This window comes from Nelumbo nucifera, chromosome 4, assembly GCF_055504915.1.
Source record: "Nelumbo nucifera cultivar China Antique chromosome 4, China Antique-T2T, whole genome shotgun sequence".
Lineage (NCBI taxonomy): Eukaryota > Viridiplantae > Streptophyta > Magnoliopsida > Proteales > Nelumbonaceae > Nelumbo > Nelumbo nucifera.
The window spans coordinates 9,503,774-9,531,377 of NC_142652.1; the positions used below are offsets into that span (position 1 = coordinate 9,503,774).

Here is a 27,604-nt window from a genome sequence, read left to right on the forward strand (position 1 = left end):
TAGACGTTGATCTGTGCAGTTATAACATATAATTATTTAACAAGGATTTGTTTTTCAATAATCTGTTGGTATTGCTGTGAGGCCCAAATGTCCTTTAAGTTTTGGTCCTTGTACTGGAGCTAAGATGTTTACTTAAATAGGCTGGGTATCTTTTACTAATGGATAGTTTTTCTTCTAAAAAATTAATGGTCCTGTGGAACACATAATGTTATTTTGGAGGGGCCTGGGCCTGATGCATTGTAAATTCTTCAAATCAGAATATAAGATACCTGATTTACACCCCTACCTAGATGTGATGAGGAAATTTGAAAAAAAAAGGGCCTTCAAATAAAAATTTACACTGAACATAGAATTTTCTTTCAGTTTCATTTCTCTGAGGAGGATTGAAATGCCAAAATTTTGGTTTGTTTAGGAAAACCTTGATATTGGTGTTTGTTGTGCAATAAGAAAAATTATAGGGACAAGACTGTCCTTGTTGAGGGAAATGATATAACAAATTCACTTGGGGATTCTAGAAGTTGTCCTTAATTTGGTTAGTCTTCCTGGGGCGCACAGATAATTATGACTTTGATCTGTTGTAAGCCATTCATTTGACACCATCTTTACATTTTATATCAATGTAACAAATGATGAAATATTTTTCCTGATTAGTAAAAGATTTGTTCACCTTTGGTTTATCGATATCTTTTAATTATGGGTCATGAAGATGCTCACTAGGTGAACCATTATGAACATGCTCATAGATCCACTAGCATATTCAAACAGCTCCACCTATTAAACAAGTCTTATTAGTAGAAATGTTTTGCCCAGGGTCTTGTTGCTGATCATGGCCTTTTGGACTTGATCCTGATGACTCTTTACCACATTTATATGATTTATCAACACCTGAAGCTCTGAAAAGAACTCCTTGGACTAGTAAGATTTTATCTTTTTAATTGTAACTTCCTGTTACCAAAGTTACGTATAGTTCTGTGCTTGAAATTCCAGGGACAAAGAAAATGACAAAAGTAATTAGCAGAATATATGGGTTAGTGAGGCTTCCCAGGCCTGCTCTTCCATTACACAGAAAAGCAATCATGTCTGTATAATTATGCAGCTTCACTCTGAAGCCAATGCCAATTTGTATACTTTTGCTATTAAAAGTCACAACTGAAATACTGTATCTGATACATTTCAGTTCTGCATTACATGGTTGATGTGGTCCTAGAACTGGACTAAGCTTTCTGACCCACAGCCAGGTTTTCTCTGTGGAGGCTTTGGTTTTGCAAGGAGGGTTCTCCTGGCTGCAACTGAGGCTTCTGGAGACCACCAAGTACCAATATGCTTATTGAAGGTAAAGTAACCGATGACACTATGCCAATGATTTGTTGACCATTTGTGTCGTCTTCCTGAGAACATAATCAAGAGAAGCATATCATCTATCTAATGTTTGAATTTAATACCACACTCCCCAAATATACTGATATTAATTACTTTAGACATCCAATTGGGTTGAACTTGGGAAATTTTGATGAACTTGTATGGCTGGCTTCATAAATGTCAAAAAGTTAACTTTTAGATAGTTTCATTGCGAATAAATGGTACTTCACCGACCTTGAGGGTGTGAGTTCCTTAGATCTCCATGTGCACAAACAGCACCCATCCAACCTATAGAAGCTGGATCTTCTATAATCTTCCACCTAAGCTCACAATTTGACTTAACTGAGCAGACAAGAGATGAGCAATCCCTGACAAGGTATCATGCTCTACAACTGTGTGTGTAGTCATCACTTGGGAATCTGCTTTCTGACATCCAGACAAGACGCATTGAAACCACATGCCCTGGAAAGGAGTTCTCTACTTTCTCTCTCCTCCATTAACAAGTTTCACTGTAGAAGTATCCACTGGTGCCATACCGCCATTGGCCTCTCTGCTGGAGAACGGAACCAATATTACAACTTTACAAGGTACTTGTTTGGTATTATGGTTTATGGGTTTGATTTGGGATGTATTTACACTTTACAGAGTAAGTGGAGGCAATGTTCTATGTTGAGACCACCAACTCATTTCCGTGTTGAGGGAAAAACAGAATGAGATTGAGGGATCTGTTTGGCATAACAATATGGGCCTGTTTGTCTTGTTCCATCATCTCCCGTATAATCTTTCCACGAATTTGTTTTAATTTAATGAATTGCATTCTTAAATCTTAACAAGAATTCATAGATGGGAGAATAGTACCTCTTCGTTCACTCTCCCTGATCTAAAGTCCAAATTTTTAGGTGGTTGATATGCTATTATCTAAAATTCACTATGGCTTTTTTGCATTTCCCTTAAACTCATTATGGCTTTTTAAAATTTCCAGAGAGTTCCCCGTTAATGAGTTTTATTGTACAAAGCTCACATTCTGTTAAAATTTCCATTAAATCACCGTTTGTGATCATTAATAGAAGCTGTTCATATAAGCATGTAAGTATTTTATATGACCAAACTATTCAGAATGATCAATCAACCTTATTAGATATTTTTGTGATAACATTACCCGGCTGGTGTGGGTTCAGACTCAAGTCGGGGGCAATTTTGTCATGAAAATATTTTATAAGCTTGACTGGTCATTCAAGAGTAATTTGGTCATTTAAAATATTTAGGTGCTTACATGAATGACTTCTATTAATAACGGTTATCTAATGGAAAACTTAGCATAAACTCACTAATAGCTCTCTATAAGTTGTGAAAAGTCGTGATGAGTTTCAGAGAAATGAGAAAGAAATCATGGTGTTTTTTTAAGGCTTTCCCCAAAGCTTTTGGTTTTAAATGTTAAATGATGGCCCTAACACGTTAAAAAAAAAAAGCTAAAAAAACTTTTGTGGTACATTTTTTTTTTGAAAATGTTAAATAATGGCCCTAACCATGGTTTTTAAAACCAAACCAGTTAGGGCACCGTTTTCCAGTTTGGCGGTTCAACCGTCCGGGTCGAGTGGTTCGACTCGTGATGTCATAAATAAATAAAAAAGCAAAAAATATTTATATATAATAAAAAATACCATAGAGATTTAAATAAAATACAAAAAATACAGAAAAAATTTCAAAAATTCCAAAAAAATATAGAAAACATATGTAAGCAAGAATATGTAATGAGCACCTGTTTTTTTGAGAAGAAAAAAGCATATCAGTTCAGAAAAAATTGTTTGAACATATTTTGAGAAGAAAGCATAAATTTCATATCAAAACATATTTTGAGAAGAAAAAAATAAAGAAAATTCAGAAAAAATGTAGGATGAGACCCTGTTTTTTCATAGGAAACGAAGAATAAGAAGGATAGAAGAAGAAGAATGTGTTGATTTGTAATCTATGAACGTATTGTCTGCTGCTCCTAATTATAAAGTATTCACTAAAAGCCTTTGCCTAGCAGGTCCAAAGCAAAATGATGAACCAAATGAAGAACAAACAAGGGTTGATGAACCAAATGAACCAAAAAAAATAAAAAAATCAATTAAATCACAAAAAAAAATTATACCTTCAGGGATTTGTCGCCGGTGGGCTCGTGTAGTGGGGCTTGGTCGCAGGAAAGTTGTCGCTGCAAGCCTGCAAGTGCTGCTCCAAGAAGTTTGAGTGTTTGACAGTGGGCTTACTCTCCAATGCCCAATGCCGAGTGCCACTGCAATCTCGCCGTCCGCCGTTGCAAGTGTTGGTGTCTGGTGAATCTTTTCGTTGCTGCAAGTTTGTCGGTTGCCGTCGGTGTGTGTCACCGTCAGATGTTGGAGTTGATGGCCGCTACAGGTGGTAGGGTGTGAGGGTTGAGACTTGAGAGGATTGAGGAGTGAGGAGGGAACTCGGGAAATAATCCTAAAGGCTAAACCGAATAAGGGATTGGGATTCGAAAATTGAACTGGTTGGGATATAATTGGTATTTTATTTTTTGTTTTTTTATTTAAAACATTAAAAATAAAAATATTATCCCGTGAACTGCTGCTTGGGTCAAACGGTTTAGCAATCCAACTGCCTGGGTCAACAGTTTTTTGACTTTTCAATGTTTTTTTTTTCAAATTTTTGGTTTCTAATAAAACTAGACCTAGGTGGCTGACCGGTTATTGGTTTTTCTGGTCCGACCGTCTGGTTCGGTCCAATTTTGAAAACCATGGCCCTAACACATTATTGTGGTGTATTGATAATGCCCCAATGCACCTTAGGGCACACTCATTTTTTGGATTTTGAGAAGGGGGAAGTTGGGTCAATAGAATTTTGGCTTCCATGATTGAGATATTCATGTTCTTTTTTTAGATTTATATGGGGTTCATGGAAAAGTTATTTTCCTTGGATAAGTGGCACTCATCTCCTAGGTGAGTAAAAAAGGTTGGCAACACTTAGATGTAATAAAATTATCCCTTTTAATAATGATAAGTGCAATTACTATGTAAGTAACTTTTTGAAAAGCAAATGGGGCCTTAAAAATATTAAGTCAATAGAGCTTTGTTGATACGCCCTGAATCCCTGATTGATTCTGATAAACTTCTCCAAACAAAACTTCAAAACCTTAATAGGGATAGGGCTTTGTCGTGGTCAAGATTTTGAGATAATTTTGGCCCTTATAAAAGGAGCAAACGCTCCTATTTTGCACAAAATAAAAACCAAATTCTTATTTGAATCAAAGCATCTAAAGCCCAATAAAGCTGTGAAAGACTAAAACTGTTCTTACGATAAAATCAAAATTAGTGTCTTTTATTTTCACTATTTTTGTTTTTAATGTATATTTTAATATTTTACATTATTTTCTCTTGAATGTTATCAGCAAATGCTCCTGTTTTGCACACACACACACAAAAAAAAAAAAAATCTTATTTTGAATCAAAGCACCAAAACCCAATAAAGCTCTAAAACTGTTCTTATGACAAAATCAAAATAAGTGTCCTTTATTTTCCACTATTTTTTTTTTTTGTTTTTAATATTTGTCTACTACACCATAGACCATACATCGCACGGAATTCATTCGTTTTCTTTGGGTAGAATTGCACGGAATTCATTCTAACGCCTGCCTTGTTTTCGTCGTCCAATCCATTACTATTGAATCTGAATGAATTTTTTGCTGGGAGACATTCGTTCTTTTTAGCATTTATTATTATTATTATATTATTTATTTAGTGGCAACATACAAGTCGTACTCCACAGTTTGTGGCTCTACGCTGTACTCTTGGATTGCCAGATTATATGCTGCTACGACGTACGAACCATCTCGTGAATGGGGGGGCATGGGATGAGGCTAGAACTCAGTCCAACAATCCATCCATCCATCCATCCACATACCGTAGTCGTAGAAAGGCTACAACTCGGGATCCAAAGTTGAGTTCGGATTGTATTCGGATTCGGACAAGCCCTGCTCCGTTCTGATGCTGATACGAGACTGAGAGGCCTATGGTCCCTAGTCTAATCCAACTCCATACGGATATCTTGTAAACGTACTGTACTTACATGTAGCCATTTTGCCTTTTTTTTTTTCGATAGATTCTAGCGCTATTACCTAAGACACCACTTTTTTTAACAAGATCCATTGGGTCTTAACCAGGGTCCAGCCGGATTAGATGGAACCAAACTCCCTTTTCAAATCCGACAAGCACGAAACTAAATAAGAATGTTGTGTAGAAGTAGAACTATGGTTGTGTACCATTCATGAATGGATGGCAACGAGCGGGTTCAGTGAATCCGGGTTTGCTCCTCACAAGCCTCAATCCACGGCTGAGGCACGTTCTATGAGTCCGGATCTGAATCTGCTCTTCACACAGTGCGCCTTACATTGACCTGCTCCTCACACCTGGTGCATTGGGTCGGTGTGAAGCACGATCCGTGAGGCGCAGATCCCAATTCACGTATGGCAATTGCTACCCTACCCATAAGTTTGGCTTCGGTCAGTGCAAGCCAATTCTCACATCATGTTTGAATATCCTCTTACAATCTTGCGTATGTAAAGTTATAAAAACTGTTCGAACGGGCGTTACAGACCAAAGCTGAACTCTTTACCTATACCCGTTTGTTTGAAGGACGTTGCACTGGCCCAAGCTGAACTCCTTAGCCATACCCAATCCAGCGGGGTGAGTTTTTTTATTTGAAGGACACGTTTTGAAGCGAAAACAGATTTAGGGATTCTACAATCCAAACAGGTACAAATAGAGTATGATATTAGATTAATATTTTGCATTATATGTAAAAAATAATTAATAATTTGTGTATTTATACATATCTTAGTCAAATAATTGGACAAATAGAGTATTATATTAGACTAATATTTTGAATTACATGTGAAAAATAATGAATAGTTTATGTATTTTTACATATCTTAATCTAATAATTAAAAATTTATTTATTATTTATATATCCAAAAAGTAATAGGAAATTAGGACATTGGTGAAAATGTAACATTCCGTTCTCCTGAGGACTTGTTCCGTCAGTTACGGTTGGGAGGAGATGGGGATTAGCAGCATTTGGCATTAAACAGGGAATTAGTATTACTGTTAAAACGAGCTGCCTAATCAAGCACTGTTTCAGAGCGTAAATCCCGGCTGTTGTTCCTTTGCCACGCCAGCTGAAGTGCTGAACGCCTGAGCGAGCAAGACGAGGTCAGGTGTGGCGTGTGGGGGAGTTAATGATTAATTTTGGGGTGGGGGGGAACCCTCTCCCTTCACTCATGCGGTCATACCCTCTTTAGCCCCATGACCATGAGAGATGACTAGACGTTTCAGATGCGCGAGGTTTGGCAAGAAATGAATGTTTCTGTTCGAACATCGAACGGACCCCTCAAATTCCGCTGAATGCTCATGCTGCTGCTGCTGTTGCTCATTATGAAATTGACCTCTCTCGAGACCGGATCTGCTGCTCACATCTGGCGCATCACATGCACATCCTATCATACTTTCTCCCGTACTTATTAGTTATTTTTCACCACGAAAAATATTCCCAATGCACGGTGGATTGGGGGGTTTGGGAGTTGGGACTCTCCTTCAAGTTTCAAGGCTGAACTCAAGCTAAGCTATCAAGGGGGAGAGGGAGAGGGAGAGGCATGCAATATTGCATGTTCCTTTCCTTGTTGCCAGATACAGATTGCCAGATTGATTATTGGTACAATGACGCCACGCTAAATGATCAAACAGTACCAGAAGCCCAGGAGGAGATGGCACGGATCCACCACCAGTGCCATCACCAAATGGAGTCAGTCATGAATTCCCTACCTCTCTCTATCGACTACTTGTTCTCCGTCACAACCCAACCCAACCTACCGCGTTGCCCACGCAATTCCATGTGGCTGGTCGACCTATGAAAGCTACACCATCATTAACTTTGACATCTTCATACTTACGTAACCACATCTCGAGGTTACGTTGACACAACTACCTACTTATTGCATTGTCTGTACACGATACATTAGACTCTCTCTCTCTCTCTCAGCCTCAGCCTCAGCCTCTGGTACGCACGTCACTCCCACAGAGCCTCAGACTGTGGGAGGAAAGAAAACAAGCTCATCAACCAAATCAATCTCTTTCTATCAGTGTCTACCAGCAAAACACTCACTTTCAATTAAAACAACATCATAATAACAAGGTCTATGCTTCAACATAATTCTGATATCATACAACCAACTACCTACTGATATAGCCTGAACCCTTGAAACGACCATTGAACCAAAAACAAACAAAACCCCCTTGAACAGTCAATTCCCTCCCCTCCCCGCCATGTCCAAACAAAGCCCTCCTCCACCCTTCTCTCTCTCTCTCTCTCTCTCTCTCTTTGTCTTTCTTTCACCTTCCATTTGTTACGTTCTTTCCTTGGGCCATGCTCTGGATCCCATGGCCGACGTCCTTCGTCTTCTGACCCACGTATCCTGCTGTATCCTGCATGCGCTGCTTCACATAATCCAAGTTCTCAGTCATTGTCCCTCCCGTCCCACGCAAGTAATTCAGCAACCAAGACACAGACAACAACGCAGCCAGCCCCAAGGCACCCGCCGTGAGGAACCCCATCACCGCTATACCGATGGTGATAGCTGATGGCACCAACACCGGGCTGAAAATCACGAAGAGTGGTGTCGCCACCACCAGGCCAATGATCGTGCCGATTAGGGTTATTCCGGCAAGGGTGAGTAGGAAACCACCAATGGGTAGCAGCGTGGCCACGGCTAGGACTTGGGAGTTTGAGGGTCTTTTATCTGGGAGAAGGCCCTTGATGGTCTTAACCGGATATTGGGAATTGGCTAGGAGTTGCGCCATTGATACTGATTGATGGTTTTGTGAACCAGAAGATCAGAGATTGGGTTACAAGGTAAGTTTTGGGGAAGCTGGGTTTTCTTGCAGAGAGAGATACGACAGACTGATACAAGTTTGTTTGTGTATTTAAAGAAAGAGAAGGATAGACACGTTGAAACATGCGGATACGTGGCTGTGAGTTGGGGATTAAAGGCTTGCATGAGAAACAAGTTTTTTCTGACTGAGGTCGGAAAGAGGTGAGAGAGAATTGAATCTGTTGCCACTTGCCACATATATCTGTGTTCAGTACAGTATGATGCTTTCTGCAACCAATTCGGAATTGGGTTCTTTCCAAACGACGACCCCAACTCGAGAACGTTCCAGAACAGATGTCGGATTATCAAGCATCGATAGCCCGCGCGCTTCCCTTAAATTAATTAAAGGGCTGGGTTTTGGACGATCAGATCAGCCTAAATCATCGCTCCTTGTACAGAAGCGGATGAGATGGGACTTGAACGCCTGATGTTGCGTCCTTTCGAGCTTCGAAGGGTTGGTTGTTGTTGAATCATCCGGCCAAAATTCCGATAAGAAGTGGACAGTGGAGTATAGTTGCATGCTTCCGGTCGAGTTTGACTTGTATGACCAATTCAAATTCAAATGGTCCACCACTAGATTGATGGTCTGTGGAGTCAATACTCAATACAGTGGTCATTGCAGTTCTTCGATTGTTCCGACAGGGAAAACATTTTACCTTTCCGGCATTATAGATTTACTGATATACCCCAAAAACTTATAACCAATTTACTTGTATATATCATGAAAGTAGAAAGTAGCAACAAATCAGCTGATATTCAACAAAATTCACAGGTTTTGATTGGCCAAAGTTCTTCTGCTATCCGCATCATAGATATATGCAGGGGTGTAATAGAGTGGAGCCGAGTCGATATACTACACTGTTCGAAACTTTATTTAAACTTAACTAATATTTTATTAAATACTTGATTAGGCTCTCTTGAGCCGTTTCAAGCCAAGTATTAATTAAGAAACTCCAATCTTGACTCAATTCACTACGAGTGAACATTGGTTTTGATTTGCGTTTAGGTTTAGAACATTGGTTAATTGAATATATAGTATAATAAAATTCATTTTTAACTGAAAAATCAAACTAAAAATTTTGATTTGGTTATTTCAATTTTATTTTAAATCGGTTTTCATTGTTTTTTTTTTCAATTATAAGTTCGGTCTCTAAAATTTTGATTTATTTGTTTAATAAAAAAAAATCGAATGCTAATCCCCACTCAAGCTACTTGAACTTAGCTTGAACTGGATTATCTACATATCAAATGTGGCTTTCATCGAACCATTTTATACAAGCTATTAACAAAAAGCTCGAATAAAAAGTCTTTTTTTTTTTTTTTAACTAAATGGGCATAAGCTGTCCAGTTGGGGTGAGTTTTGCAAAGCCAAAAGCTCTCCCAAATAACAACTCCCCCCTCAACTTTGTCCCAAGTCCTAACTAGCACTTAAATCCAAGGTGTAAAAAATCAGTCTGGCTCTTCTGATCACGAGAATCCTGCCCACGTCTACCCATAACACACTATTCCCCGTGAATTGAGAACATCTTCCCTTATATAATACTATGCAAAGGATGAAATATTCTTTATATGTGACTGCGAATTCTTGTAGGCAAGAGATCTTGACTCGTAAAAAACATCATTGCCCTACATAATTCAACGTTCAATTTAGTAATTGGTCATATAATGGATCCCATTTAGGCAGGAGATCTGGACTCGTAAAAAACATCATTGCCCTACATAATTCAACCGTTCAACTTAGTAATTGGTCATATAATGGATCCCATTTATCATTTAACCCGCTTTTTCAAAAACTGTTGATTGAGTCAAAGAACTGCTGACCTGGGTGGTCTAACAGTTTAATCATAAACAAAATAAAAAAAATTGAAAATTACAGTTACATCCTTGATTCTAATCACTTTTGAGAACTAGGATTTACTATTTTTAATTCTTTATTTTGATGTTTTCACTTTTAACTTTGAGAGTCCAGACCAAAGTGGAGCCACGATTTTTGTTTTGGGTGGGGGGTGGGGGGAATGGATTTGAGGGGGTGGGGGGCAAAGTTTTTTTTCACTTTTTCTCAATCTATCACTTTATTTTGTTTACATCAACCTTCAACTGTATTTGGTGTAGAGATGGACAATAAATTCAAAACATTGAAATTTGAAAGTTCAAACATAAAACTAGCAAATTAGAATGAGATTAAGAATTGAAATCCCAACTGTTGCTTTGTAGATACAAAGATTATAATCATACGGTCCTTTGTGTGATTGATAAAGCTTCCTTGCTTCTATCATATCAGAATACTGCAGTAGTCCTCTGTCAATATTGGGGAAAACCATAATAAATAATTTTATCTGATTTTTTATCTTAATAAACATTTATTATTTTATTTATAGCATCATGGGTCAAACAGATTGACCCGTATATCGAAAGGAAAAGTATAAATTTGATTGATATATTAAAAACATTGTTTAAATCACCAAACGAAATTTGATACCAAAATTAAAATAGTATAAACTTAATCAAAATTAAAATAGTATAAATCACCATATGATGTATTTGACATATATCCATGGTCATGGTGATCAAATACATCATTTTTCTCCCAATATATGTCACATATGGAAGAATAATCAAAGGGTGTTATTTTGTTACCAAGTTGGATGGTAACATGCTCCTGAATCATATGACCCCATGCGTTTTCAAATAACCCTTGTTTATGTCTTGTCTCGGACAAGGCTCGTGACACTAACATTGCTCGTTACTAAAAGCTTTCTTAAAAGTGCATCCCATTTTAATATTTTTTTCTTGTTTGGTTTCTTTTCTTTCATGATAGTTGTAGGTTGAAAAACCAACATTACTTGAGTAAGTTCTAGAATCTATCTGTTTTCTTCCACTTAATTATTTATTTTCGTGTGGGAAAATGGGTGAACTGTTTTTCCCACTTTGTACTCGATCAAATACAGCCTCAGGTTGATCTGCATGGGTCAGTGCGACTGTGAGGATTGGAAATTAATGGAAGAGTCAAGACTGAAGAGTGAATTATCAAATCACTAGTTCACTACAATTAAATTCAGTAGAATAAATTCTTCCTGCCCCCTATTTCATCATCTAGAATGGACCAATTCTCATTTCCTAAATTCCTAATCATTGTAGTGTATGTTGAAATTGAGGTTATCTTTTCATGCTTTGATGGACATGGGAGTTTTATTATTAAATAGGAATGTGTATCATGGTTTTTAAAACTGATCCGGAGACCGAACTGGTCAGGGGTCTGGTTACTGGGTCAAACGGTCTGACAGTTCGAATCAAATGATCGGCCCATTTTGATAAAAAATAAAAGATTTAAAAAAATTAAAAAATTAAAAAATGGTCAAAACCATTTAAACGGTTCAAACAGTTAACCACTTGGGTCAGTGGTTTGTTGACCAAAATCAATGATTTTTGAAGAAATTCCGGTTTTAAGAAAAACTGAAACCAGTCACCTAACTGGTTCCCGGTTTTTTCGGTCCAACCATCTAGTCTGGTCCAATTTTGAAAACCATGAATAATTGAAACTGGTCTAGTAGACAAACCCTTGTTATAGCACACTGTATAAACACTCAATACAGCCGTTTTAGAAGATTGCTTGGAATAATTTATATCGTATGTTGAGGGCAAGGATTAAAATACCGATACACATGGATACATACCCATGGTACATATCAATATGATTGATACATTTTTTTAATTTTTTTAATTTTATAATAATAAGAGGACCCCATAAAAGATCTTACATTCCTTAAAGTTCTAAAAATATATGTATCAATATATTCAAGCTTATCAGTATACTCACTGAATGTTTCAATACTGAAATCCAATTCATATTAATTCTTTTTTTTCTTTTTTATGGAGAGGTGATACATCAGATAACTCGATATTTTTGATAATAATATCAGAAGGCAAGAACAAGAGTGGTAGCGGAGAAGAGAGGAGCCATTTCCCAATAGTCAATATATTACAAATTCAAAGAGATACAAGGAAAATCGGTAGACATCTATTGAACCCTTGTGATGAGTTGTGACCGATATTCGTTAGCCAATCAGCAGTGATTTACTGAGGGAGGAGATTGATTCCATATAAGAGATCAGAAAAAGCCTCTTAAATGCATAAGAAGAAAAGAAGGAAGAAAAACAAATATTTATTTTTTTAACCCATCTATCTATCTATTTATCTATCTATTAAATCATTTTAGTTAGGGCCCACAGATTTTATGGAGCACGTAGGGTACCTAGATAAGGATAAGGTGAGAGTCTGTTGTTTTAAAATTTAGTATAGGACAGTCACATGCGCACCTTTTATATACATCTCATCCCAACTCAACTTACCCCATTTCTTTTAAGATATTTTAATTTTCTCAATCTTTTCCTTTTTCCTTTATTTTCCCTATTCCTCTTTGGAAGAACAACAAAAACACTCTGTTGAGTCTCGAGGGAAAATGTTGTTGATTGGACAACATCAACCTTTCTGACTATCACCATTTGTACTCGTCCTTGTTTTTATTATATAGAGGCTCTAACAAACCAGGAATGCGTGTCTGTTTTTAACTTGTGACCCCACAAGCCGATTCATCCGGATCTCCTTCATCTTTGACCATTGATTTTGTGTGGGATGATCCAACAGATTGCACGGTGGTGATCTTCACTTGTAAAAGGGCGGCCGACATGATAATTATACCTGGAGTTTGATGATACTGTCACACAGGGTATTACAGTGAGTAGTAAATCGGAGGAATGAATGAAGCTTGTCACTACTCACAACTCCCAAGCGGCGCAATCGCATTATATCCAAGGCCTCTGGTTAATGGTGCTAGGCACAGTCTAGCTCATTCTAGGGATGGCATGGTCAAATGGACATCACAGCAATTTTTTTGGGGCAACGAGCCAAAGTATGCAACTCATAATGAAGTTGGTACTTCTTTCTATTGTGAACACCGTAGTGAGCACGAGCACCATGTATTTGTAATAATGTGTTCGAAATCGAATCCTCTGTCAGTCAAAATTTACTAGTTTGGGAGGATGGTGATGAGGGTCTCTAGATAGCTAGTCATTTGAATTTGGCCGTGGGATGGAATTCGATTCGATCCATTTTTGTCTATATATTACAGAAACAATAAGCAGTGGTTTCTTAACTGGGACGTCCATGATCGATCATGGCTGCGACCAGCGACGGCTTTGTTTTCTGAGAACTAATGTTACGCGCGTTCTCCCTTCAAGGCTTCAACTTAACGAAGTCGTCCAATCTGCTAGCTAGAGCAGCTGCGACTGAATTTGTTAGGGTTGTCGATCAGTAGACGAGATCAAGTTACAGCACTGATAGCTAGAGCCGATCGATAAGAATGCAACCTACAAGCCTCTAGCTCGTTCATTACCGAGACACCTTCGAGAATCATCTCCCCACATTGTCAGTAACGTGGACCTCACCTTCGTCACTCTGCCGGCCGGCCGGCGTGTCCACTCTCTAATTTCAATAACTGAGTGAATAAGAAAGGAAGGAACGATCTCTGGCCAACCGGAAAGGCCGAAACTTGCTTGCTTTAATGCTTGACAATCTGATTTGGCTCTATACTGCACCTTGGATTGTAGTTTTCCCAAAAGAAGTTAGCCCTTAATATTTGGATTTTTTCCAGTTAAAACAAGGCGCAAAGGAAAGCCTATATGTTGAGACTGATTAAAGGCTATGGGGTCATGGGGTCTTAGGCTATAGCTTGTCTCGTGAATAGCGATGGAGCGGACGACATGGCAAAAATACATGGAGACTTGGTAACGGGGCCGGCGCCATCAAAAGCTGGGTGGACGATTACCGGGTCATCTCCATCATGTGACATATACACATACATACATACTTGTTAGGACTTCACCACCACCTTACTTTGAACTTTGAAGCTTTGGAGCTGAAAAAATATACCTTTTGGTGATGGGGAGTTGGGACCAGACTACATATTCACATGAAAAAGCAAACCTGTCGCATCCATAAAAACATTAACCCCGTCTATATAAGACTAGACCATGGACCACCCAATTACAACTACAACTTTACAACAATAAGAGATTCTTTGATTCTTGTGCTTGGGCATGCACTCCTTCAAATATAAAAAAGGTATTAATTCAACCAAAAGTTGATTAATTTCTCTGATTATACTGTTGATTATCGGTGGTTAATTAATTATCATAATCAGTATAATCATCTATACTCATCATTAATACTAGTAATCAATCTGCCAAAAGAACTGATTTTCGCAATTGGCCACGTATCAAACAAAGTGAAAGTGAGAAAATGAGCTGATTTTGAAAGCTATATAATTTGTTTTACTTCAAAGGCCAAATGGTAGCTTCAGCTTTCAAGCGCTTAAAGTGTCATGATAAATCAATGCGACTCCCCCCGCAATCAACAGTGCTTCTTTCATCAAGTGATGACAACGAACATGTGGTACTTGTCATCTTTTAAATATACAATTTAAAGCTCTAAGAGCCTCCTGGCTCCAAACTTGAAATAGTTTGCTTAGAAACATAACATAAACCAAGAGGGTATCTTGCAAGTTGCAACTAAGTGGACCAATCTTGAAAAAGTGAATATATGTAGCTAATATAAAATGCAATACTTGAAGCTAAGCTGGAGGAACAAATTCGTTAACTGTTTGGAATCAGTGTAAATCAAGAATCGATGTAAAAGTTTATGTCGCTTCAATTTTGTCAACGTTTAGAAGGAGTGGAATTTTACGTCGTGAATTAGTGTAAAACCTCATCAAAAGTAAAAGTTTATGTCGCTTCAATTTTGTCAACGTTTAGAAGGAGTGGAATTTTACGTCGTGAATTAGTGTAAAACCTCATCAAAAGTAAAATTTTATATCAATTATCGATATAAATACTATATCGATAAAATTAATGTAAAACTTTATACCGATCACATTACGTTTTTTAAAAGTGCAATAATCATTGAATCATAGTTCAATGTAAAACATTACCGATATACTTTTACACCAATTCCAAACGCAACTTAGGTAATTTGTGGTTGAGATGATGGCTTGTTTTATTGTTGGTGAAAGCAACTTGAGCTCCTTAATTCCTTGAGCAAGTCATTCGCCAAATTCTAGTTCTGACAATCAAAGGCCATGGCCGCTTCCATTCAATGGAACAACAATCTATGTTTTAGGAAGAATTAAAGGATCTGTTTTCTCTAAAAGTTGGTGCATTGGGGAAAGCATGTTTGGATCCTAACCCAAATTCTTCTTAATATTTTCTCTTTCCATTACTCTGTGTATTGGCTTGGTGCCTCTATGCATATATATCATTATTACAGTGAGAAACTTATAAGTAGCCTTTCTGAAAAAGAGAAAATATTAGGACTTGTTTTTTATACTGATTTTGAATCCAGAATCAACTACAATTGATAGATAAACTCTGTAGATCCTAAGGACAAGAAGAGATGAGGTATGAAATACTCCATACTCAGTTTGTTCGTGACGTTGTTTGCTCGGTTGATATATGTATGGATGCCATCATAATATCATATGTATTCTAGATATTGCTAAATTCCAATAAACTATTGAAATTGTTTTAATAATTCAAGGTTAATTCTATTCACAAACATATTGCATGATTTCATATTTTGGATTGTATCTCACCAACAATATTAGCTGAAGAAAAAGAAACAAAATTAAAACGACGATACATTACCAGACATGCTTTGAATCAAGCCAAAGAGCTTATTCCCTTTTGACTAATTTTACTTGACCAAACCATTGAAAAATCCAAATCAAGGTTCAAAATATTGATACGCTTGATATGCCAGTATGGGCATATTGGGCGAATTGATATTCATTTTGGTGTTTTATTTTTTTTATTTTTTTCGCCAATTGGTTTAGGTCTTCGCCACACCCTGAACCGGTCAGACCATCGATACATCCACTATAGCAGCATATTAGTGGGGTGCCGAAATATCTGTAGACCTTGTTAATTAAGTGGATGTTTGGTATGGTGGGTGTTTTTTTTTTAAAATGATGCTACGTGGGATCCATGTAGGCGATTCCACTTTTCACCGCTTACATGATTGTTTGGTTCAGGTGATTTTTGAAAAAATGGTAAAAAATGGGCATGCATCGTAAATCGCATCCCTCTTATTCATGCATCGAAGAGTCATTGCCCTCATGACTATACGATGTGACACTTACCTGCATCCTAATTCTCGATAAGAAAATGATGTAATATGTGCACATACATGAAAAACGGTAATGAAAATCACCTTACCAAACAACATTAATATTACTTACTAATTAATTACATGGCACTACCAAACATATGAATGTATTTATTTGTGAAAAACATGTTTAACAAGTGTAAACGATTTTTTTTTTTCAAAATTGATCCCAAAACATACTCACGCTTTCAAACACTATCTAAATTGTGACCTCCCTTGATTTTACACTATTCACAACTTTTCATCACTTTTCTCTACAGTACATCACTACAAGCCAATCTTTTATAATGATGAGAGAGAGAGAGATTGCAAATTGCTAGTATGATTTGTCTTGGCCAGTTACCACAATCGTCATTCAACATCAACATAGCGGGTGGTTGGCATAGGCATAGCTGGGTTTTTTAACATTGCCACATCAGCCTTTCAACAAACGATAAAAAATAATGCTTTGAGATGCCCATTCTTACAAGAAATGCAAAGGCAACAAGCCCACCCTCGAATTTTGTGTTATGGATTATTGCAACAGTGCATCTCTCTCACTGACGTGGCAAATTGAAAAGTAAGATTGGGATTTTACTTTTCTTTTTTTTTTTTGAATTGTCACATCCTAAATTGCATCAAAAAGTTTAAATAACAAAAACATCATGTTGTATTTGCCACATCAGCATAGTCTCTACCAAATAGATTGCGTTCAAATAAAAAAAAAAAAAAAAAGAAGAGCCATACTCGCCACATACCATCACAGAAATTCTTCAAACTTAAAAAAATAAATCGATAAAATCATTGTTTAATCATCAATCCTTCCAGTCTCGTGTATTTACACAGTAGTCGTAAACTGGAACTGCAATAACAATTTCCAGGGAATAGCCAAATATGGGCCCACATATTAGGTTTTGTCCATTTCCTAACTTACTATTTTCACCTGCTCTTTTAAGTCCTTTTTTCCTTCCTTCAGTGGGACTGATGGATTCTGATCAAGTGAAACTGTTTCACTCTTAAGAAGACCCAACAAAAACTTCAGAAAGCCATACTCCATTCTGGGCGGCCTTGTACAAACGTCAGACTGTATAAAAAGTTAAAGAAGAAAGAATAACCCAGCAAAAATTTATAGATTCATTTATGAATTTTCCGTATGATTTTTTATTTATTTTTCGAGGATATTTTTGATTTTTGACTATTTTCAGAGATGGATATTTCATTCTCCAAGATTCAAACATTCAGACATGGCCTCCTTCATTAAAGGCAGTTCTTTGACGATTTCAATAAAGGTGGCCGAGGAATTGGAGGACTCTCAAGTCTCGAATGCAGAGGCAAGAGAGCTTCTTCTTCTTCTTTTATTTTTTTATTTTTATTTTCTCACCTACAGAGGAGGGTAGAGAGAGAGAGAGAGAGATACGACAAAGGCAAGGCGAAGAAGAACCAATCGTTTTTTCCAATGGAAACTAGTTGAGTATCTTCAATTATCCATGAAACACTACGAATGATTGCCCGTGAGAGAGAAGCAAAGAGAATGGATCGAAGAAAATAAGGAAATTTTGAACTCATTCATACATGTCAAATCCCTGCATATATCTCTGTGCGTCTGTATGCGATCTCGAACGTGTACATATAGATTCAGACTTCGGCAAGGTAAACATGGAGGTAGCTCTGCACCCTTTCGATACAGAGCCGATAAATTGTGGTATATATTTTTCCTCTGATAATTAATGCGCAAACATATGCACATTTGTTGTATGTAATTACATGCAACATGCATGTATATGTATAGAGAGAGAGAGAGAGAGAGATTACTGTTTTGTCTGAGAAAAAGTGGTGGATGGCAGCAACGATAGTTGGGGAAAAGGGGGAAGGTGAAAACCCAGTTATATATGAATTGCGATCCATATGTAATTAATTAATAGCTAGCTCTGATATGGTGGACATATTCTCACATGGAAGAACAAAACCATTTATCTGTCCTATAAATGTAAAGGAACTGCGACATACTGTTCCAGATAAATGAAAAGATGGAATGAAGGTGGAGCTGAGATTCACTAGCGATATGATCTACATATAGCTGAAAAGGAGAAGAAGAAGAAGAAGGAAAGAAAGTCAATAAATTCACAGTACCAGTTGTCTGTCAGTGAGAGGAAATTAACAAATGAATAGAAGGAACCCAGAAATATTATATATATATATATAGATATAGATATATATGTAAACCATCAAATAAGTTAGTGGAAGCTCAAAAAATAAACTCGAAGTAATCTTTTTTCATTCGATCAGATTGACACGTGGGTTCTCTTCATTACTGTTATAGTTGTCACTAAATCTTGACGAAAGAGAAAAAGAATTCTTGTCGATTAAGAAAATCTGTTTGGGAACATAGATGAGACGATCGGGTGCAATCCATAGTCTTTACATTGAATTTGGGTATTTGAACCAATTCGTACTGTGGGCTACGGATCAGGTCATTAGGTATACTGTTCTTGTTGAGAAGCGAGGGCTGTGATCTTTCAGAATGGAAGTGAGAATATAATAATCGTCGACTTAATTAGCTATAGAAATCCTCTTGACATAAAGCAATAATAAAAATATAATAATAATAATCAGGAGCATAAAACAACTCTAGAGAGAACATGAACTCCACATGCTGCAGAATTGCACTGAGGACACACAAGTCAAAGAACAGAAGGATGAAACAATCAATCACGGCCAATCATGTTCAAGTGCTTCACCTAAAAACCCAATAACACGTTCAAACACTGATAGTCCATCAATTTAAGTAGTTGGATCTCACACCATAAATACGAAATTCACCAAAAGTTTTTGGCTAATAAAAAAGATTGTACCCTATAATCAAGCTAAGACTATAGCTATAGCAGAGCATACCATGAAGATTGTCATCCACACATGGGGCCTTGTATATTGAGAGAGAGAGAGAGAGAGAGAGAGAGAGGAAAAACCCTAGATAGGTCTTCCCTTTCTGGAGCCCATTGAAATTCATCAGATAGTGCCTTCTCCTCTATCATGAATATCTCCTGAAGAGGTGTCGGGCCATGGAGGAGAGTAAGGAAGAGGAAAACCAGGTATCTGATAGAAAGAAGCTCCGCCATCAACGATCCTTCTACCAAATTCGGCAGGCCTCGGGCGATGTGCCAACGGTGGTGGAACCACCCCTGTCCCCGGCGTTGCGGGCAATGCGGTGGACATTTCACTGCAAGCATACCGGATCAGATCAGCATTAGCAGCGTCTAGTTCCTTCTGGAGTCGGTGAACCTGTCTTTGGAGGACTGAAATGGCCCCAACGCAGCCGTACACGGGATCCTTCATCCGTGCCTCGGCTTCGTAGGCGAGGGAGTTGACTGCATCTTCTCGCTGATGAGGGAGGAGCTCATTCAGCAGCTTTGTGACGTTGCTTGCACCGAAGATCTTGTGAACATTAGCGAACTTCTGTGGCTCTTCGGGTGGAAAATAGGGTGCAAATATGCAACCTGGCAAGCACTTCCTCCTCAAGAACTTGCAGGCAGCACAGGGAGAGCCGGAAGAACTGGATGAAGCCATCTACGATCGATGCTGAAAAAAAAAAAAGTAAATAAAAACAATCCACCAAACACTATTAGGAAATTCACCAAGTGTTCTTTTTTCTTTTCCTTCTCCTTCTTTCTTGCTTTTACAAAAATGAAGGCCATTTTATTTTGTTTGAAATGGTTGAGATTTCATGTAAAACCTAACCAGTTGCACCAAACTTTCCTTCGTTATTTTCTATTTTTCATTTCTAGCTGTATTGCAATTAGCAAGGAATTTGGGTTTAGAGCTGCCACCAGATTCTCTTTGGTATACTTTCGGAAAGAAAACCCAGTTCGTAAAATTTCTATAATTTATTTTCTTCAATCTGAAGGCGAATTTTGTCCATTCCTTTCCTTCTATTTCCCTTCAAGCTATCAAAGCAACATCCATATTTCTTGAAGTCGAGACTGATTTTGTCATTTCATTGTTCCGTGACTATTTTTCTCGTTACATATATAATACAAGCATAACCATTAAAACCTTATGCATTATTTGTGGAATTTAGACACTGATTTTGTCTTTTCATTTTTCCTCCTTTGACACCCAGATGCAGAACCATCTCCCCCTCTTTCACTTCTCTCTCTCTCTCTCTGCAGAAACACACGCAACGTCTTCAGACTCCTTGGTTTATGGAATTCAGTTTCAGTTCCTACTATATATGGAAATTGTATCCGTGTGAGGTTAGTTGAACATATGGGATCTGACTGGTGCAATCGCGTCCATGATTATTTTTCCACCACTGTAGTAAAACGATATGAACTTATTCTACCTATAAAGATTCCATCTGGCAAACCCTAGATCAGAGACTGAGACGCAAAGTCTCGCGTGGGTATCTCTTGGCACACCCACCAAACAAAAATAAAGAAACTAAAGTGGTAAAAAACGGGAAAAAGAAAGAAAGGAAGAAAAGAGAAGCTACGTAAGTTTACCTGTTTGTGATCTACGCTTGATCAGAGGAAAAAGGGCAGTACCTTTTCCCTTATGTAAGCTCGTTCAGGACGTATTCCTTGGTTCTTCCAAGATCAAAGAAGCTTTAGCTATTGAAAGCAAGAGGTTTATGAGCTTTTATTATTGGAGAGGTGAGTTCTCAAAAGGGAAACCCTAATTGGGAATGAGAGACCTGCAAATTCAGTAGCAAAAGAGTGGGGGAAGATGGGGGAAGAAGGAAAAGAGCATTTAGTGTGAGAGAATGAATGGAAGAGAAAGGACAAGGGTAATAAATGGGAGAGTGGGAGGTACACTAAAAAGGATGACCATGACACTGCGTTTATTATAATATCAGGGTAAGGGATGTCACCCATTTTTCCTTCTCCCCTATTTTCTCATATCTTGAGAAAACAAAATCTTTTAGGGTATTACCCCCCAAGAAAAGAGAGAGAGAGAGAGAGCTAAAAAAATCTCATCTATCTACAAGTTTTAGAAGAAGAAAATAAAACAATCTAACATGACCAAGTAAAAGAAAAGGGTAAGGCCATCTTCATTTGGTATCCAATGCTAATTTCAAAGGAGAACATGTATAATGAATACATATATATATATATAGATATAGACACACAAAAGCTTACATGAAAATGCAAAAAATTGGATGTGCCATATATACATCAAATCTAAAACAATTTTACTGTAAAAAAAAATATAAAACATTGCTATAGATATACATTTGTACAGACTATAGGTTTAGAGGTTTGAGCCCTGTTCTCTTTAGTCCTTTTTTCTGCATAAAGAAATTGTATGAAAGGATTCAAACAAAAGGAATGGAAAAATCCCTCATTTCTATATTTGTAATTGAACTATAATTTTACCCATTTTTTGCTTTTACACAGGACACAAGTTCAAGTTGGTTCCTGTGAAAATCAAAATTCTATTACCATATTAGTAACATATATTGACTGTAACAACACTGATGAGAGTGGCGGAGCAAAACGTGGACATTTTCAGTTTGATAATTTGCAAATAAGCATATTATTATTATTATTAAAAAACCCAAATTCAATGTATTTTCCATATTGATGACCCTGAAAACCAATACATATCCTACAATGTCATATATATGATTCTTTGAACTTTGAAGATAAGAGAGTGAAGTCACATCAGCAAATATTTATTTATAAATAAAAAGAAAATTGACTACAATCTAATTCATTTGCATGAGCAACATCAGTCATACTTAAATACGTGGCTCATATGCGCCTTGTGATTACAATCTAGTGTTATTCTCCACACGTTAAGGATGCAGTATCGGTATATCAAGATAAGTCACTCCTCTACAATTATTTATTGAAATTGGTTATTTATGTATGTATGTATGTATGCATATTTCCTTATATACATATATATATATATATATTTATTGAAATTGGTTATTCAATTTTCTAAAATAAAAGTAGAACTGTCAATAGATAGGGTCTACTTGATAGAATCAAACTGATTATGTTGGGTCTAGTTTTATGATTTTGTCTTGATTAATAATTCGTTCAGGACTGATTATTGCCATTTGGAATCGATTATTTAGTTAATAATATATAAAAGTCCCTTGTTTTCTTGTAATATTTGTTTTATCCCTAAGGGAAAATTTCATAGCTAGATAGTGTATATATATAAGATAATTTTGGTTAAAAACACTTGTTTTATCAACTTATAAATCATTTGTTAATTTACTATCATTTTTATTAAGGTTATATTATCAAAAATAAAGTTTTAAGTTGTTATTATCATAGATAATGGTAGATGTTAATTAAATATAATTGGGTCAGTTCTAGGTCTATCTTTTAGAATCAATTAATGATCGGTTCAGGACTGATAGTGTCCCGGACCAGACCCAACCCATTGACAGCTCTAATAAATAGAAAAGTAGTTGTTTAATTTAGTTGGTCTATATATATATATATATATATATATATATATATGATATCTCAAAAAATTGTGATGATGAAATCATGTGAGTACTAGACTAGTAGTAGTTACACTCATTTGGACAATGATCGAATACAAAACAAAGCACCGACTCTGAAAAAAAAAAAGATTGCATTATTGGGGAGAAATTAAATGATTATAGTTTTTTCCGAATGAAATCTCCATCACATGGTTTGTTGATTAGATGGCCCAAAACTGATGACTACATACAACACAGTGAGTAGCCACAAAGAACCAGTACTATATTTATATGGTTATGGGGCTTGCCTCACATCATCATGGTGGACAATGGACCCTTACCTAATTTTTATCCACGGCCTAGAACAAATCATTTGTCATATGTAATAGGTATGTTTAGTTTGGATCCTCGTGGAATGTAGTTCAAATGTTGGACTTAATGTTTGACCAGATTCAGTGCATGAATTTCTCCCTACTGTTGAGCATGTCCTTTTTATTTAGGGAAATTGTCTAAAACTCATCATGAGTTTTTAGCATTTTCCTTAAACTCATCACAACTTTTCAAAATGCCTAAAACTTACTATGTCACTAATTTGACGTTAAACAGATTAACGGGTGTTAATCTATTACCATTTTAATATTTAGACATGAAAAAAAGAAAAAATTCAAAAAAAATATTTTTAAAAAATAAAATCAGAAAATGTAAAAATATTTTCAAAAATATATTAACTGGTGTTAATATATTAAAACAAATATAAAAAATTATAGAAATTGCAAACAAAATAAAAAATATTTTCAAATTATAGAAACTATAGAAATTGTAAAACAAAATCAGAAAATAAAAATTGTAGAAAAAACACCAAAAGTTTATAGATTGTAGAAAATAGAAAAATGTAAAAACCATAAATTATAAAAAAAATGGAAATTATAGCAAAGCATTAAAAATGCAAAAACAAAAAAACAAAAAAAAAAGTGAAAACTAAGAAAGACCATTTTCCCTCTAACTCACCATTCAAGGGTAATTTGGTCATGAAAACTGTAATTTATGATAATAAAGACACCTCTGTTAAGAAGCATTAACAGTGCAAGGTAAGTTTTGGAAAATAAAAACTTACTGGCATGGTGAGTTTTAGACATTTTGAAAAGTTGTGGTGAGTTTAAGAGAAATGTTGAAAACTCACGTGAATTTTAGAGAATTTTCCTTTTATTTATAAGACAAGTGTTGGATTTTAGTGAAATAGATTAAGATGATCAACCTTAGTTTTGAGTAACAAATTAGAGAGAGAGAGAGAGAGAGAGAGAGTTATCTGATAAAGAAACTATCCAAAAAGAGCTAATATTTTCAAAGAACTAAGGTTGTGTTTGGCTTGAAAGAAAAGGTATACAGAAATCTGGTACAAGTTTCCCTACATTTTCCCTCCTTCCCCTAAATTTTCATCCAAGCCAAATACAGCCTAAGGGTTGGTCCCGTCTCTGATCAGTTGTGTGTACATCACACCTCTCTCCTCACTTCTTCCATACAAACATTAAACATTCTAGGCCACTCCATACTGAGTACGGCCGGGGCACAACCATTTTGTTTGCACTTGGTAAATTTAGGTAAAATTTAATTTCTACTTGATTTAGGAGATTGAATTAGGTTTTATTTATGAATCACATGAAATTATAGAGATTTTTTTTGTTAGTGTGAACATGCATGAAATCTGGGTTAAAATTTATTCACCCATGCATCGTGTCTGAGCATGCAGGAAGCTAACTGCGTGTCTGAAGGAGAAGCATTCTTGTCTCTGAGGGCTTTGCGTTTGTATATAAAAATTTTGACTGTACTATCTTTATGAATTATGTCTTTATTTTTCTGCAAACGAGGTTGTACTGCCGACAATGATCTATGTTTCTTACAATCCAATCCTTGTCTTTCTGCATTTCCCCTCATTTCCATTTCCTTACACAACTCTTTGGTTTTAATTAGTACTCCTGATCGACCTAGATTTATAGCTTAATTAATTCCCAATTACCTATTAACAGATTGTGAAGCAAGCATCCCTTTTGTGTCCTTTTAGCTTATGAAACTCTTTGCAACCCAATCTATGATCATCTCTAACAAGCAAGCAAGCAGGGGAAAAACCCTAAAAATCTCTCCAACCTGCAACTAAACATAATTCCTTTGGATCAGCTAGGAACATTACATGCAGTAGATCAAGGTGAGCTAAATGCAGCTGCTCCCCATTCATTATTCCTTATGGGCCAAGCCAAATTTCACCAAAGTATTGGATTGATGAACAAATATTGCTACAATTAATAAATCCAAATTCATTGATGCATTGTAAGGTCGGGTAAAAGAAGCAGCTTCTCATCAAGGGCATGCCCAACATTGGAAGTACCCAATGGACGGTGATGATAATAAATTTAGGGGTGTCAATTGGACTGGATTGGGTTCAATCTGATCCAGTTCAATGTGAGTCCATTATAAATGGACCAGGTTCAATCCAATCCAATGAATGTTTTGGATCAATTTGGACTGGTCCAATTCAATGTTTGGACCATCCAATATGTTCAAATTCATTTTGATTTAGATTGGTTTTAACCTAAATTTGGTCTATCGACACATATTTTTATCTTATTCAATGGACCAGATATTGGCTTAATTTAACTTAATCCAATATAAATTTATTATGGATGAATCGGGTCCAATCTAATATGTCTTATTGGTCCTTCCAATCTATTCAAATTAATTTTGGACTGGATGGGGTCCAACCCGAAACCGGTCCATTAACACCCTTAATAATAATATTTGTTGGTTGATGATAATATGATATAATAAGAATAACGTTTAGGTTCTTACCCAGAGTAAAAAAGAAGTTATGGTGCTCATCGTCATGGAGAAAGACTTCGTACCAACTGTATCTGCAACCATGCATCAGCTATATATATATATATGTATATACCCGTGTACAACCCCAAGTTCTTAATAAACATCGTACCAACACCGACACTGACACTGGCCGTAGTTTCATCAATACTCTTTGAGCCTACAATATCAGGTCTGTTATGCATCAACTTATCTGTGCTACACACATCACTGCCACTTACTGCCTACGGTTTATTGAAATTTACGTAGATTAATTACATGTAGTGGGCAATAGTAGTAGACGCTACATATGGATAGATCTATTCATATATAGTCCATCATCCGTTGTACTCTTTACCCCAATTTTTGTGAGAAAATAATTCTGTAATTTATCAATGAAAATTATCATCTCTCTCTACGTGAAATCTCATAAATACAATATTAAAACAAAAAAAAAAAGTAACAACTAGAGGAATTTCTCAGGAATATTTTGGTGCACACACACATGACCCCCACCATATCCCAAATCCCCAATAAAAGGAAAAAAAAAAAGATAACTAAGATGTATACCCAACTTCTAGTACAGAATGAGAACCCATTTCTTAATTATTTTATCAATATACTTCATTCCACCCAAATATACCCTAACTTTAAGTTGTTGTGAGACAAAATATTCAAAGGGATGAGCTTAAATTAAATGGTTTCCTCCTTGTGGGGCCGGGAAACCATGAATTGCCCAAGGTTTTGGTGGGGTTCACTCGAATGATGGACTGGGTTGGAATTTTCAAATCATATCAAACACCATAACTCAGGCAATCTCTCTGAGAGTATTACTAACATTATTAATTTATTATTGTTAGGATTAATATATAGTATCACATATAATTGTTATCATTAATGAATTATATATATATATATATATATATATATATATATGGATTTACACGAACCCACTTTATGATGCGGATAATTCCCATATCATTACAAACAAATTATAATATAAAAAGATCAAATTAAATAATAATGCCAATTGTCATGAGGTTCTCCCCCTCCTCCTCTATTTGATGTTATTTTTATGCATGACATAGTGGGGCTTTAGGTTCTCTATGTCACGCCTCTATATGAGGAGTAGCTTTTGGCTACCAAGATATTGTTATTTACAACTTTTATCTCTCTCTCTCTCTTTTCTCAGCCTCTCAATTAGGGGACTGCTATTCCTGCATGCTTGCCGGAATTCTTTACGCATCATTTTGGACAAACTGCAGTGGGTCATCAACCAAAGTTAGAATAAATGATAGAGATGATTAAGATAATGTAAATAAATTATGTACCCAAATGAGTAGATGTGTGTTTACTGGTCGAAATTTGGTATGTTGGCATCAATCGATGATAACATGTTAAATCCGATTGTGACTTCAATTCTAATGTACGTACACAAATTTGGCCTTCCGCTTATATATTGTTTGGTGCCTTTGTTATGATTTGAAATGTAGTGGCTCTTCTGCCTTTTTGTTTCCAAGCGCTAGATGAACAGCCTATAAGCTATAAGCTATGTTTGGTGAAAAATCTAGACAGCGCGTTCAAACATTTGAACTGTCCACTTCAATCTCTTAGCTTATATACATTCGGAGCGCTTCAAAGAAGCTGAACCAGATTAGCTGAATCTTCAGCCCAACCCTCTCATGGGCCTTTAACATATTTTAAGAAATGTGTGACCTTATCAAATTAGATCAGCCGAGGTGTGTCCATATCAAAATTAGATTCAGTCATGGTGTTGTTCCCACTTCCCATGTCAAATTAAATTGCCTAGATGTGTGATG

The 27,604-nt window shown here is 36.4% G+C and overlaps 1 protein-coding gene and 1 pseudogene across 3 annotated transcripts; both read right to left on the reverse strand.

Moving 5' to 3' along the window:
* Nucleotides 1–7,515: 7,515 nt before the first annotated feature.
* Nucleotides 7,516–8,330, reverse strand: LOC104591464 (oleosin H2-like). Its single transcript, XM_010250305.3, has one exon. The coding sequence runs from the start codon at nt 8,226–8,228 to the stop codon at nt 7,761–7,763; it is 468 nt and encodes a 155-aa protein (XP_010248607.1). The 5' UTR covers nt 8,229–8,330; the 3' UTR covers nt 7,516–7,760.
* A 10,743-nt stretch (nt 8,331–19,073) lies between these two features.
* LOC104591462 (LOB domain-containing protein 25 pseudogene) lies at nt 19,074–21,406 on the reverse strand (annotated as a pseudogene). Of its 2 annotated transcripts, none has more exons than XR_016085825.1 (2): nt 20,995–21,406; nt 19,074–20,059 (listed from the first exon to the last, which is right to left on the reverse strand). The product of XR_016085825.1 is annotated as an LOB domain-containing protein 25 pseudogene, transcript variant X2 (transcript). The 2 variants fall into 2 exon arrangements; XR_016085824.1 differs by having other exon boundaries at nt 19,074–20,071; nt 20,995–21,395.
* Between the last annotated feature and the right edge of the window lie 6,198 nt (nt 21,407–27,604).

Excerpts from the sequence above, each read along its gene's own strand:
- LOC104591464 (XM_010250305.3), bottom strand. The coding sequence starts at position 8,228 with ATGGCGCAACTCCTAGCCAATTCCCAATATCCGGTTAAGACCATCAAG.